The sequence below is a fragment of the Notolabrus celidotus genome, chromosome 4 (genome assembly GCF_009762535.1).
Source record: "Notolabrus celidotus isolate fNotCel1 chromosome 4, fNotCel1.pri, whole genome shotgun sequence".
Classification (NCBI taxonomy): Eukaryota; Metazoa; Chordata; class Actinopteri; order Labriformes; family Labridae; genus Notolabrus; species Notolabrus celidotus.
Genome location: NC_048275.1, coordinates 14,717,875 through 14,732,200, shown reverse-complemented (window position 1 = coordinate 14,732,200; position 14,326 = coordinate 14,717,875). Strand labels below are relative to the sequence as shown.

The 14,326-nt window shown below is 39.6% G+C and overlaps 1 protein-coding gene across 2 annotated transcripts in view; it reads right to left on the bottom strand.

Annotated features, from left to right (window-relative positions):
* Positions 1 to 14,326, bottom strand: part of col17a1b (collagen, type XVII, alpha 1b) — a 30,636-nt gene that overhangs the window by 4,068 nt on the left and 12,242 nt on the right. For both annotated transcript variants that reach the window (XM_034681078.1, XM_034681077.1), the window contains exons 12-52: positions 14,158 to 14,220; positions 13,909 to 14,073; positions 12,452 to 12,544; positions 12,321 to 12,365; positions 12,093 to 12,236; positions 9,670 to 10,218; positions 9,522 to 9,572; positions 9,406 to 9,423; positions 9,250 to 9,276; positions 9,065 to 9,127; positions 8,874 to 8,978; positions 8,711 to 8,764; positions 7,589 to 7,624; positions 7,389 to 7,442; positions 7,263 to 7,298; positions 7,143 to 7,178; positions 6,982 to 7,044; positions 6,132 to 6,167; positions 5,911 to 5,982; positions 5,766 to 5,792; positions 5,611 to 5,646; positions 5,463 to 5,498; positions 5,287 to 5,367; positions 5,119 to 5,154; positions 4,929 to 5,021; positions 4,642 to 4,713; positions 4,259 to 4,309; positions 4,089 to 4,148; positions 3,933 to 3,992; positions 3,826 to 3,852; positions 3,681 to 3,731; positions 3,471 to 3,554; positions 3,308 to 3,346; positions 3,079 to 3,186; positions 2,870 to 2,989; positions 2,670 to 2,780; positions 2,411 to 2,545; positions 2,221 to 2,331; positions 1,919 to 2,122; positions 941 to 1,081; positions 560 to 790 (exon numbers count right to left, since the gene is read on the bottom strand). In XM_034681078.1, the coding sequence (XP_034536969.1) occupies positions 560 to 790; positions 941 to 1,081; positions 1,919 to 2,122; positions 2,221 to 2,331; positions 2,411 to 2,545; positions 2,670 to 2,780; positions 2,870 to 2,989; positions 3,079 to 3,186; positions 3,308 to 3,346; positions 3,471 to 3,554; positions 3,681 to 3,731; positions 3,826 to 3,852; positions 3,933 to 3,992; positions 4,089 to 4,148; positions 4,259 to 4,309; positions 4,642 to 4,713; positions 4,929 to 5,021; positions 5,119 to 5,154; positions 5,287 to 5,367; positions 5,463 to 5,498; positions 5,611 to 5,646; positions 5,766 to 5,792; positions 5,911 to 5,982; positions 6,132 to 6,167; positions 6,982 to 7,044; positions 7,143 to 7,178; positions 7,263 to 7,298; positions 7,389 to 7,442; positions 7,589 to 7,624; positions 8,711 to 8,764; positions 8,874 to 8,978; positions 9,065 to 9,127; positions 9,250 to 9,276; positions 9,406 to 9,423; positions 9,522 to 9,572; positions 9,670 to 10,218; positions 12,093 to 12,236; positions 12,321 to 12,365; positions 12,452 to 12,544; positions 13,909 to 14,073; positions 14,158 to 14,220 (3,624 nt within the window). The remainder of the gene's footprint in view (positions 1 to 559; positions 791 to 940; positions 1,082 to 1,918; positions 2,123 to 2,220; positions 2,332 to 2,410; positions 2,546 to 2,669; positions 2,781 to 2,869; positions 2,990 to 3,078; positions 3,187 to 3,307; positions 3,347 to 3,470; positions 3,555 to 3,680; positions 3,732 to 3,825; positions 3,853 to 3,932; positions 3,993 to 4,088; positions 4,149 to 4,258; positions 4,310 to 4,641; positions 4,714 to 4,928; positions 5,022 to 5,118; positions 5,155 to 5,286; positions 5,368 to 5,462; positions 5,499 to 5,610; positions 5,647 to 5,765; positions 5,793 to 5,910; positions 5,983 to 6,131; positions 6,168 to 6,981; positions 7,045 to 7,142; positions 7,179 to 7,262; positions 7,299 to 7,388; positions 7,443 to 7,588; positions 7,625 to 8,710; positions 8,765 to 8,873; positions 8,979 to 9,064; positions 9,128 to 9,249; positions 9,277 to 9,405; positions 9,424 to 9,521; positions 9,573 to 9,669; positions 10,219 to 12,092; positions 12,237 to 12,320; positions 12,366 to 12,451; positions 12,545 to 13,908; positions 14,074 to 14,157; positions 14,221 to 14,326) is intronic.

The following is a 14,326-nucleotide window of genomic DNA, read 5'->3' as shown; positions in this document are numbered from 1 at the left end:
GATCAAGATTATCCGTCTTCAACAAATAAGATCTCAGCTTGAAAAATGTATGAAATGTAACATAAACCTTGTTTCTTCTAAATTACAACTCAAAACAAGATCATTTCAAGATTGTTTGACTTAACAAGATATTTAAGATGCATTGTCTTCAAACAAGTCCCTCTATCTTGCTCAAATGTTACTTGTTAGGTAAATGTATCTTAAATCAAGTGGGATAAGACATTTTGACTAAAAATGAGACAATTTAACTAGGTAAGATTTTGAGTTTTTGCAGTGTAGTGCCAAAGGATGTCTGTTTGCAAAGTGAGCCATATGATGACAAAACATTTCATCTCAAAACTCCTGAAGACGTTTCTTCCTTCATCAAATTAACCAATTGATGTTTTAATCACACATCTACGGGCCAAAAGCTAATGTAACAGATTAAGGTTAAAAACGGGCTCATGTTGCCGCCTACAGTGTCACTTATATATAGACTCATACTGTGAAGTATTACAGGTTCTGTAGCGACAGTATATCCAGCAAAGAAAAGTTAGACTGACAGCTGTAATGGACTCACTCTTGATATAATCGCTGACTTTCACGGCCACGCTGGAGTAGTCCAATCTCTCAGCAAGCCTGCTGACATCAATGTCTGAGCGCCTGGAGCTGCCGCCACGAGAGTCACTCTGACCGTAGCTCTGGCTCTGCGCGTAGCCCTGAACGTAACCCGGTTCTCCACGCTCTCCCCTCTCTCCCCTCGGTCCCTGAGGCCCAGGAGGACCGATGATAGAACGACGAACGCTATCACCTGAAAAATAAAAGCCCATCTGTTATGTCTGTGTGAGCTCTCATGTCCAGCGTTACTGCCTTAGTTTGTAGTTCCAGTAAAAATCAGGGTTAAATTCAGTTTGACCACAAACATTGATCTCATGTGTTGAGTGGGAGGTGAGGCGCTTACTGGTCAAATACTGCTGAATTTCAGTGCGGATGCTGTCCCGAGGGAGGTTTCCACCGTATGAAATCGTTCCAGAGTAACTGCCCGGTGGACCCTGTGGACCCTGAGGACCAGGAGGGCCAGGAAGACCTCTGAACCCAGAACCTGAGAGAAATTCAGAATCAGCGTTTCTTCACAGCAGGATGGAGACACTTTCTGCAACCACTTTTATGTTTCTGTGAGAGCACACTAGTCACAACAACCATTAAAGCTCCTGTGAGGAACTTTATATCTGTGTTGATTTTGGCGCCCCCTGTGGACAAAGTGTCAGCTCCTGTCTCTTTGCTTAATCTTGTTCTGTACATGTGTCAGCTGTGTTTTCTGACAATAAATCTCACCTTGCTCTCTTTAGACAGACAGTATCGTTCATCATGAATATTTGATGTGGAAAAAAAGGGTTTGTTTACTGCACCACTGTTCTTTTCTGTGTGTTTTATAACCAGTTCAAAAGTCCTCACAGGAGTGTTACGTTGAGCAGCAGACTCATGGAGTGTTACTCTAAAGAAGGAATGCTTTATTGCAAAAAATATGTACTAAATTTAATAAAATAAGAAACTCACACCTTCTGAAAATCTTGTTTTTACTACCCTCTAACTGAACTCCATGCAGTGATGTAGCATGCAATGACCATAGGTAACTGTACTGATTCTAAGCAGAACATTTTGTGAACATTAAAAGACTTTTTAATGTAATGCTTTAAATGCATTTTATTCATGTTAACTGGATAAAGTGGGCTCTACTGGACCTAAAAAACAGACTTTTTTTTTTTTGTATTTTGGGGTATAAAACAGTTTTAACATACTGCCACCTGTAGGCAGATACATCAATCAGACATAATGTTATGATCACTGATATGAGAAGTGTGTCATTTATTATCTTGGCACCTGTCAGCAGGGTTGGATATGTCAGGCAGCAAGTGTTCACCCTGTGCATCAGACTCACCCTGCAGATAACGCTGAATCTCCTCCAAGCTGTGACCTTGTACTCCTCCTCCTCCTGCTCCTATTGCTCCTGCTCCGTACACCGTGGCGGAGGAGTATCCTGGAGGCCCCTGAGGGCCAGGAGGGCCTGGCTGTCCTGGGGTACCCGGAGGACCAGGATTGCCATGTGATGCAACAGATGTTATCCATGAGCGGAAGTCAGAGTCTGAAAAAAGAGGAAGATAAGAGGACGACTATGAGTGTCAACAGCAAAACAATTCTGAATAAGATGAACCTCTAAGTGAAAATATGAATAAGACATACTTCTCGCCAGTTCAGTGTAATCAATGGTAGCAGTAGTAAAGCCAGCTCCCCCTGAAACAGCAGGACCAGGTGGGCCAGGAGGCCCAGGTGCACCTCGAGCAATCCCCCTCTCTGAACATAAGACATCATCAAAGGATTACAGACGCCTCTTTAAGGGTTATCGATTTCTCTTGATGTAACCTTTTCTCACCATTCATGATATTGAAGACGTATCTGGCGATCTCCTCTACACTGTAACTGCCTGAAATTCCTCCTGATGATCCCGGTTGCCCAGGTGGCCCCTGAGGTCCTGGTGGTCCTGTCAAATATCTCCTTACATCGTCTCCTGGACAGATCACATCAGGGAGACATTTTCTTTGTTAAGTCTAGTGAAGAATATGATGAAAAGTGGACAAGGACGATGAAGTCCTGAAAATATGCTGATTACAGTGAGTGAATAATGTACTTACTCTGAAGCATGGCAATGAGACCGCTGACTGAGAAAGATCCAGAGCCAGGACCAGGAGGACCAGGTGGACCTGGTGGTCCCTGAACGCCAAAGTTGAGGCTAGAGCCTGAACCTGGAATAACAGAACACACCTAAATGGGGCTGCCATTCTACTACAATCACAATGGAGAGCATCCAGTCTGAGGTAAAGAAGAGGCTTACGTTGGATGTAAGCAATGATCCGAGTGGAGATGTCCTCCATAGAGCCTGAGAAGGTTCCAGGGATTCCTGGAGGCCCAGGTGGACCTGGGGGTCCTTGGACACTGGACTGTGTGTGTCTACCTGTGTGGATCAAAATAAAACATGGTCATACTCTTTTCTTCCCCCCTTAAGTCTGCAAGTTTCTGACGTGGCCTGACAAAAATGCTTACTCATATAGTCGGTGATGTACGAGCGCATCTCGCTGGAGGAAGAGAAGGAGCCTGGAGGACCAGGAGGACCTGGAGGACCAGGAGGGCCCTGGGTAAGTGAGATGGAGCCTGAGGACAAAGTAGGAAGTTATGAGCCCAAAGAGAAAGGGGTCTTGTGGAATGTAACTTTAAAGCCATTATTAATTACTTAAGATAAATAATGCACTTTGCAATCCAATTTTGTCTTTACCTCTTGAAGAGCCTGGAGTTCCAGGAGCTCCAGTGTCCCCTTAGAAATGATAGACAACAACAGAAGTGTTATTTTCATAAACCACACACAGGAAGGTAGAGTTTAAATTAAAACTGAAAGACACTGACAGCATTCACAGTCTTCAACATGTAGGTGAGTTTACCTTTATATCCTTGTGGTCCTGGAAGTCCAGGAGGCCCTGGAGGACCTGGGGGTCCAGGGATTGCAAGACCTCCAGAGTAAGATACTATGAGGACCAAATAAATATCCAGTTACATTTAATCACATTGTGCATTAAGCCTACTCCACACTTCAGACATGTGCCTGAAAATAACTCTGATTTGATTTTGCATGTTTGTGACTGCATGCTGACCTCTCTCAGAGGTTCCTGGTCTACCCGGGGCGCCTGGCGTGCCTGCTTCACCTGAGACACACATGAGACATAACAGTTACTACTGCAGGAACGATCACAGCTGTCTTTATGGAAGTATTCAAAGAACAAAAATAAAGATAAGTACCTTGGTATCCTCTTGGTCCAGGAGATCCTGAAATAACAACAAAGATGTCACAACACAGTCCAGGTAATCTCTTTATAAAATGAAACTACAGCTAGAGATCTGATCACCTGATGATCCTTTAGGCCCAGCAGGTCCAGGTGGTCCTGGTGGTCCGGGGTAGAATGATCCTGTAAGGAGAGTGGTGTTAAAATGTTTCTGTATCTAATAATTACACGTCAAACCCTCATCAGGACACTGCAGAAGTCTCGATATTTGGATCATACCAGAGCTGGATGCAAAGCTAGAGTCTCCTTTGTCTCCTTTAGGTCCTGGTCTGCCATAACCTGGAGAGCAGAAATGATGATTATGGTTTGAACGAAGAAGAAACGTATTGATATTATTGATCTCACAGTCCACTTCTGAAAAAGGGAATTTAACAAGGTTGACAACTCACCTGGCTCACCTCGAGGCCCTGGTGGTCCTGGGGGTCCTTGCCTTGAATCACCTGATGAAGATTTTTCAAACAGTCAGTGACACATGACGTCAAAAGGATAATAAGATAATGCATTTGAGTATTTGTATAAGATGATGCTCTTCAGACAGAAGCAGGGAACTGTTGTGTTTGTAATTACTTGTTTAATGCCATAAGCTTCAGTCTATACATTCATTATAACAAAATAATTTTATTTTAATAATGTATTTTGTAATTTACTTTACAAAAACACACACAGTATAATTTTGTCTTGGACTTTAGCCCCCCCCCCCACATTAATACTGGCATGAAAAATAAATCCTCTGGGCTTCCTTATACATCACAGCATGTTGTGCCTCACTTACCTGGACGTCCTGGTGGACCAGGTGGGCCAGGTGGACCAGGTTGATTTGAGAATCCACCAGAGCTAAACTGACCTGAAGCAGATAGAAACAGATATATGAGTCATCAGAGTATTCTGGTTCACTGAGCGGAGTGAAAGTTCAGTCAAAGTGTAGAAAATGATGAATTATTCTGTCCTTTCTAAAGTTGTAGAGTCACCACTATGGACAAAGGAGGCAATCACAGCGTAATGCTTACTCACTTCAAAATACTGTATTTTGATAGAGAAGCATGAAAAGTTACTACTCACTGCCGGTGCTGCTTGATCGTACAGTTTCAGACGTTCTCACTGATATTCCTGCTTCTCCTTGATCTCCCTTATATCCTCTATCACCTTTAGGACCTGTACAGACAAAACAAATGCAGCATCTATGAGACTCTGAGGGCAACATATTAGATCCAAAGAGATTCCTCTGGGGACAAACAGTGAGATGACATACCAGATTGGCCAGGCAGACCAGCAGGGCCAATGGGACCTGAGGAGGAAAGCAAGAATATGAAGTGATCAGTGATGAGTTTTGTTAACGCTGATATGGTATTACAAGCAAAAACATGAAGATATCAAGTACATGATCTGAACACTTTCTGAGCTGTTATAAGAGTCAGACCTGATAATCCTGGAGGTCCTGCAGGGCCAGGTGGACCGGCAGGCCCTGGTGGTCCTGGGATTCCAATAGAAGTGGAGCCAGCTGTAAAACAAAAGTGACATGATTAGATCGTATATTCTCAAACTGTTGTAAAATAAATAATGTGTTTAAATATAAGTTTCATCATGATCTGTTACCTGCGTTGATGATTCTTCCTGCATCACCAGTTTCACCTAAAAACAAACGGACAGATTTTATATGAGATGCACAGATAAGTGTTTGAAACACATGATGTTCTAAAGAGCAGGAGGGTCTTTAAGGAGCTGAAGTTGAAAATAAATATACCTTTGGAACCGGGTCGTCCAGGATTACCTGCAATACCTTAGAGCAACACATACAGAAAATACATTTTAGTGTTGGTGGCAATAAAAGCAAGAGAACTGCATATCTGCTGCAGATTTAACACTGATACTACTGTTTGTGATGTTTAGGAGTTGTACCTGGAGGTCCTTGAAGCCCAGGTTGGCCTGCAAAGAGAGGGAGATAGTATGAATACATCTTCTCCCATAACCACTGACAGTCAGGAAACGTAGGTAAAAGTTTAGGATGAAGTTTAATTAGAGTGACATCAGTGACTCAGTTTACCTGGAAGTCCGTTATCTCCAGGAGGCCCGATAGGACCTCTAAGTCCAGGTGGCCCAGCAACTCCCTGATCACCTGAAGACACAATGATAAACATAATCAATCATGACGTGAGTTTTTGTTTTGATTGAGCTATAAAACAGTCTAACCCTCTGACTGACACTTAATGGATGATGTTAAAATCATGTCTAATTTTCTGTAACAAAGAAATGGATTTAATTTACCTCTTGATCCTTTGACACCGTCATGCCCAGCCAATCCTGATGACATAAAAACAGACATTACATTGTTTGTCATTATTTAAACCACATACAAAACTAAATATTGTTGTAAAATTTTGTCTTCAGGGTAAGGGTTAGATTTTAAATTCCTCTGATGAAAGAAAAAAAAATCTGGACGGACCAAAAGCATGTGTGAGTAATCTCCTCTCTGCTGCCCCCATTTGGATAGTCATGTTTATAACATCTTTTACTTCCTCATTGAAATTATGATCTTTTACAACTAATTATCATCATTTATAGAAAAATAAGTGCAAATTTGAAATATAGTCAATCAAACTAATTGTAATCATAGATGGTGTAAATTACTTTAAATGTAAAGTAAGCAAATGCAAGATTTATTTTTTATTTCTTTAAGTTTTTCCCATTTTTTTCTTGTTTTTTTTGTAGGTTTTAAATTTCTATTCTTACAAGGGTTAACCTCTGAAGTTCAAATTTGTGCTTTTTTTTGTCTGCAAAAAATTTGTTAGGTCAGACAGGAAAAGCATAAGTAGACTTATGTTTTTGTTTATGTCATTTGTTGTTTTTTATTCTTCAGTCAAAGTTATGGTTCAACATTTTGAACAGTTTGAAGTAAATCCCCACAGTCTAGAAGTCTAGAAATATAGTAAAAGATTCAGGCTAACTGTTTCCAATTGTTTCCATTCATTGTGCTAAGCTAAGCTACCCAGGTGTTGTCTGTACATTCTTATGTAAGGAGGATATATGAAAAGGTTTCATTAGTCTCATTTAACTCTGTGGAGAAGAAGAAAATGAGTAGCAGTTATCATCTGATGCTGGAGGTCTTATTACTCACCCATTGATCCTTTGAGTCCTTTGTCTCCAGGTGGCCCTGACGGTCCTGGTAAACCAGCATCACCTGAGCAGTGAGACAAGTTGATCAGAAAAAAAACACACAGTCTAGACAGTAATATGACAAATAAGTAAATAAAGTTAAACAGATGAAGCTTTACTGACCTTGCAGTCCTCTGAGTCCTTTGTCTCCAGAGTCACCTGAAAAATAAACACAAATTAAAATCAAGTCAACAATATCTGTGAACAGCACAAGACGTGTATAACAGAGAAGTTACCACAAACCTTTTTGTCCATTAAATCCTGGAAGACCTCTGTCACCTGGGCAGTGAAGAAAAGCATATTTTGGTATCAAAGAGACTCAATCAACCATGAATTGAACCGTATCACCAAACAGGTAATGTAACCTACCTTTAATCCCAGGTAATCCTGCCTCCCCACGGAAACCTTGAGGACCTGGTTGACCTGTGCCGAAAGATAATGAGGATTAAGTCAAGATGACTTTGATAGTTTTTGTAGTCCATGCTGGTTTATTCAAGGTACTAATCGACTCAGTGCATGATTCAGATGAGTGGAATGATTCATACAAATGATGATAGAGGAAAGCTCACCTGCTGCTCCAGGAAGTCCAGATATTCCAGCTTCGCCTAGAGTAGAGATTATTATTTGTTATTGTAGAAACAGTTTAACAAGAACAGTGTAAGAGCCTCTTGGCTCATCTCTGTTGTTCAAAGCAGATAAAGAATCAAAAACTAACTAACTGGGAAATGGCCATTAAGTGACATACAAGTTTTACATGAAATTGTCTTTATCTTCAACGTTTAAATAAAAGGCCCTCTTTCATTCTTTACATTCTCCATAGATTCAATTTGATACCTAATCTGATTTGGAACCACCAATTCATCATGTTTTAACAGTAACAGGTGCTAAGGTAGAACTCTGCTTTGCAAGAAGAAGACCAAAATCAATAAATGAAAGAAAATATTTTAAAAGAGGGAACTTCTTAAAAGAGCGATGACTAAAGATGTGTTCTTTATGCTGTAAAGATCTGAATAAAAATAAAAATACTTTGATAGGGAAATGTGTGTCTAACACTGTTCAGCATGAGTCTGGTTCTGCTAAAGGTTCCTGCCTGTTATAAGGAAGTATTTTCTTGCTACTGTAACTTGCTGATTGCTGCAGTGCTCTGCTAATGGTGGATTAAGATGAGATCAGACTGAGACTTTTATCGTATGATGGGGCTGAATCTTTAAAATCTTGATGTTGAGTCTTTGTAAATAAAATAAACAGAGTATAGCAAGACCTGCTCTTTTTGTGAAACCACTGGAGGTAACATTTGTTGTGAATTGGCGTTTTATAAATAAAGATTGATTGATTAAACATTAAAATACTAGTTACTTGACATAGGCAGGAAAAATGAACTTGAAAATACAATTATTTTACACTTGTTAAAACATCAGTGATCTGGTCTTTCTTCGAGATTACAAGTAAATTTCATATAACATTTATTTGATGTTCTTATTCTAACTACTGCATGTTTCTGCATGTCTCTAGTTCAGATGTCCTTTGCTTGAATGAACTACAAGTCTGCACTGGGGGTAAATCGACTCTATGCTGCCACCTGGTGTTTGTTTTAGGTAATACACATTTTACAGACTCACTCAAGGTGTTCAATGTTTACTGTTTCATTTGATTGCTCATTTAGAGAAAGGGCACATGTTCATTGATCTCACCTTTGAGTCCAGCCAGGCCAACAGGCCCAGGAATTCCATGATCTCCAGGAGCACCTGCAAGAACCAAAAACATTAGAGTCTGCGACAACACAGTTCAGTCAACTTCTAATGTGTTTAGAATCATTAGTAAATACACTGTTACTGCGACAAATCTCAGCCTTACCTCTGTCACCTTTGGTTCCAACTCCTGAAGGTCCAGGCTCACCTCTGGGTCCAGCTGGGCCCTCCCTACCCCTGATTCCTGGTATCCCATCAACTCCATGATCACCTGATCAGGTATGTTAGATACAGATTATTAATACCTGGGGATGATGAGCAGTGTATTTTGTGGTTTGATTTGCATTGCTTTCATACCAAGGCTTCCTTTCTGTCCTTTGGGACCTTCAGGGCCTGCTTGTCCATTAGCACCTGGAGCACCTGAGGTCAAAGGTCATAGTTAAACAACAGTATTTACACTATATGTGCATGATAGTTGGTAATATTCCCAAAGAACATAGATTCATATCAAAAACTGAAGAAGAACTGGAAATGTTCCTCACCGATTGATCCAGGAGTACCAGGATCTCCTGTAACCAGTAAAACACACATTTGACAACAATGAGGGGTAACAGTAGATGACAGAAAAAAAACATGTACAACTAACAGGAATTATAACTGAATAACATTTTGAACAATAAAGGACTTTGCTTTCTTACCTTTAGGTCCACTGTCACCTAAAAAGAAAATAAAACACATGTAATTAAAACACTGCTCATGTTGATTGACTTTAAAAAGCGCACATTTTTGAGTCTATAATAGAAATTGTTCTCACCTTTGGGTCCAGGTATGCCTCTGCCATCTCCCACGGATGACATCAGAAGAGCTGAGACAGAGAAAAACAGTTAAAAGTGACCATTTGTGTTTGTGATGTATGGATATGTGTGTGTATTATTATTTAAGGCAGTATATATGTGCAGTACCTCTGAATGCCTGTGACTGCATTTCATTTCTCAACATGTTCTGGATCATCAGCTGAAGAGAAGCAGCATCCATTTGTCCTCCACTAACACCGAGGCCACCACCGTTACTGCTCCAAGTACTGCCTGAACTTCCACTGGAGACAGTTTCAGAACCTCTAGCACTTGTTCTGCCAGACCCTGCGCCCCCACCAGCACCAGCACCTGCGATGCTGATGTCAAGATCGTTTCTACCAGCAGTGCCGCCACCAGCACCAGCTCCGGCAATCGAGATTCTTGTTCTGCTGCTGCTGCCTCCTCCTTCTGCACCTGCAGCACCTCCAGCACCCAGGTGTATAGAGGTGTCAGTGTGGGATCCTCCTCCTCCTGCACCTCCAGCACCCAAGTGTATTGAGGTGTCGGTGCGGGATCCTCCTCCTCCTGCTCCTCCTCCTGCTCCTGCTCCAGCCAGGTAGATGTTGTTATCTGACAGACGACTGGTACGAGCAGAAACGACTGAAGATTCAGCCTCCAGAGTAGACACTCGATTCTTCAGCTTCCTCACGTCCTCAGCTGTGGGGAAGAACATTAAAAGTTGTAGCAATGCAAGGAGCTCATGTTTACATACACTCATACAAATGCACACTAAAATATGAAATTGAAAAATGACTGATATGATCAATTATTCAATCGACAGAAAAAATCACCTTCAAATATTTGTTGAGATTAACCTTTTTAAATTGTATTTAAAATTAACAATTTGAAAATGTTATTTCAGGGTTCAAGAAACTGTGATTGCCTCAACTATTAACTACAATTTCTGACACAATCATATTGACAAAACCCCAAATTATGTAATTATTGGCAGAATAATGGGACTTTGTAAAGTATTGCTATAAATATAAATACATAAATATAACAACAAAATGCATAAATGTCATATATACATTTAAAATACATTAATAATAAATGTATTTACTTATTATTTTTATATTTATTTATTTTCACAACAATACTTTAACCTATAGATATTTCTACATCTTTCATTGATTTTTATTTGACCACTGGAGCATCACTGTTCAGTAATGGCTGTAAAAAAAATAAAATACATTCTAACCTGCTGACCTTTGAGCAGTTTACCAAAGCAGCAGGTGATTTGTTGCCTCTAAAGAGCTTTTAAATTAAGGTATTGCAAAAGAGGACTTGCAGCTTTGTCTGATTCCCTGCCCAGTGTTGTTCTGCCTTTCTGATCAAACTAGTACTTTTAATTCTGCGTTTTAATGTGTCACCTCTTGTATCATGTTTGTATGTATGCTGCTCTGTGCTTGTTGGAAACTTTGTAAACTGTGCTGCTGTCTGTCTTGGCAAAGGGCATTCTTGATAGAGCTTTAATTTCAACAAGTTTCTCCAGGTTAAATGATGGTTAAATAAGTAGATAAGATACACACTGCTTTGAATAGAGAAGAAAGGAAAGCCTTACAGTGTTGGGTCAGGATATAACCAGTTAATTGTTATGAAGTCTGTTTATTAGCATTGAGCTACAACTTTTTAGGCCTATATTAGTCAGGAATTTGACAAATTGGCAAAAAATTGTCTTTGACGAAAAAAGACAAAAGCATTTCTAATTAGCCTTTCCTGTCCCAATGGATGAACAGCCAACTATCATAGGATTGCTTTGATACTGAAGAAACTTTTACCATTATGATTTGAAGGAGAGTTTCATAGCTACGTGGAGCAGCTTGTTTTCTACATTTAATATGAATCTATGCAGGATTTTTGGATGTTGGTTCATAATAGGCATAATGATACTACAATCCTCTGCGCAAGCAAGTCACACTGAATCCAACAATATATGTATAATGTGTCCAAAACTTGAATACAACAGTTTTATGGACTTGCCTTGAACCTATAACAGAATGTTGTGATAGGTTGAACCTGAAAACAGTAAGTGTACCTGTACTGAACAGGATCTACAGTATCAGATAAAAGATAACAGGTTGGATGAATGCTTACATGTTGAAATGTACCTAAAACTTATAAGGTTATAATTGTTTACTAGGTTGTTTTCATGATATTTCTAACCTGAGAAACCTAACAACATTTGTGCTGCAGGAAAACAAACTGAAGTCCCTGATGTCATCCAGCAACAATTTCTGGATCTGCTCCACTGACAATGAATGCCAGGCTGACTTTACGGCAGCAGGACTATACCCAGAGATCAAATTTCCAGGAAAAGGAATACGTTTACTGTCTCACAGCTCTTAGCAACACTGTGAAGTATCGCTCACCAGCCTGTAAAAGCTGCAAAAACACATTTTATTGGTTTGAAAACAGTCCTGCCCAGAGCAGCTCCAAAAAGGATCTCATGACTCCTGAGGTTTAATCTTTGCAAAGATTTTTCATTTCTCCCAATTAAATCTCACCCTGATGCATTAAGTTGACCTTACCCAGAGCGATGAGTCCAAACAGGAGTCCCAGAAGGAGCAGGGAGAGAAGGAGCAGACCCAGCAGCCACTTCCACCACGAGCAACAGTTGTCAGAGCAGCAGCAAAATCCTCCTCCTCCGAAGACACCGCTGTCCCTGTGGATTTCTGGGGGCAGAGTAAAGTTTGTTGTTTTCAAACAGCTTTCATATTATTATCATGTCAAGACAAAATACATGCAAGAAGAAATACCTGCAAAGGTGGCTTTGTCTTTCATTACAACTCCTGGTGATGTGTCTAAAGGAAGCAAACAAACATGATTTATTTTTCAATCAACCAAAAGAAATGTGATGTTTTTACAGATATTTGAAAAGAGCACTCACAGAAAGAGTTTCCTGTCTCCGCCTTCAGGGGCATCGTCTCAGTGTAGCTTGAAATCAGCTTCTCTTTCTTTATTGAATCTCCAGATAGCGACCCTGTGAAGTTAGAAACAGTACTTTTAATAATGTAGCTGTTAAAATGCTCGACAAGGCAAAACACCAAAGCATAATAGACATTACATAATACTACACCAGAAGTCTGTAAACTATACAAAGACAAGAGCATCATACAGAGTGTGTCATAAATTTAAAGACAGAATAACAGACAAAAAGTGAATGTTGACGATTAAGAGGAGCTTGATTTTGCTTGTAGACTCCTCTTTAGGACCCATGAATGACCGAGCTTGTCATCGCTGTGTTTAATGTTGTTTAAAAAGAGTCATGAGATACTACTTTGGGTCACAAGATACTCATTTTCAAGTTCTTTAAAGTTATGTTGAGATTTTGAAAACTCAAAAGCCTTTTTCTTACGTTACATTTCCCCAGTTTCCTTTTCTCACAGATTTAGTTTTGATATCCTGAGATTACAGATTAGGTCAAGATCTCAAGAATAGGTAGCAAAAGTCGTTACAAGCAATACTGTATCAGGCTTCAGTACAGACTAAAAGATAAGTGCTTGTAAATAAATATTAGTTACAGGTGATGGTAGATAAGTTACCGTCTGATTAAGAAGTTACATAAAAGCTAACCACAACATAGAGTTTAACTCTCCTGTTATGTTGCGGGTCAAATTGACCCTTTTAAAGTCTATTTTAGGCAATATATGCCTTCCAAAAGAGCTAAATGCAGCATTAATATATGGGCAGCATGTGACGGAAGAAGTGTAGTGTTAATTTATCAATATCACTTCATAAAAATTTAAAATTAAAATAAAATAAACAAAAATCTATGTCATGTAAAACTATTGTATCTATATTTAGGGCTTTCCAATGTACATTAAAACAAGTTTTAACATGAATGTTAATGAAAAACGAGTGAGTTATCCTCATTGAACCATGATCTGTGATAATTGAAGAACACCAAAGGACTAAATCTTGATTCAAATGGTTAGTAATGGAGTTAAAATGTAGATTAAAAAACAGTTTATTGGAGTTTTTTGGGGTTCTGACACTTTTGGATAATTAAATATGCCCCGGGTCAATTGACCCAGGAACATTATTGCTGTTCCTGAGAAACGAACATAACAGAAGGGTTAAAGGATACATTTCATTGAAGTGTACCCTATTTCTGCTGAATCAGTGTTGAGGGCACTGTAGATTATTTAGATTCAAACATCATCAGAAAGTTCACAACTTCCATCCACTAACAGCCTCTTAGTGATCAACACAAAGGTTGCAGGTTGTGTTTTTCTGATCACACTTTTTGCTTAGTGTGACTTTACTGAAACAGCTGTTGAGATCTTTTATTATGATAGAATTTCCAGTCTTTCTCCAGAAGGGGGCGCTAAAAACCAAACTCACCTCCTCCTAGCTGCATACTACTGCTGCTAGTGAACTGCTTCCCACTGTCTTTGGCCAAAATGAGCATCTCTGTGTCTCTCTGTGTCCTCCCAGAAACATTTTCCTTATCAGCAATGAGGAACTTGTAGTCTTTCTTAAAAGAGTCGTCAGGCTGGGATCTAGTGGCTGATGAACACAAATGAAGCGGTCAGAAATCACATCTGATTGACTTTATAGGATTATTGGGAAATAAAACTATTGTGGACATACTTGAAGCAACTCCAGTAGTGATGACACCACCAGTGTTTGACACGTTCTTCTGAACACCATAACCTGTAAATACAAACATACAGATAAGACAAACATTCAACAAAAGTATTATTTTATACGTTGACTAAGCATAAAATATATCACAGTGAATAGATTTTGTGGAAATTCT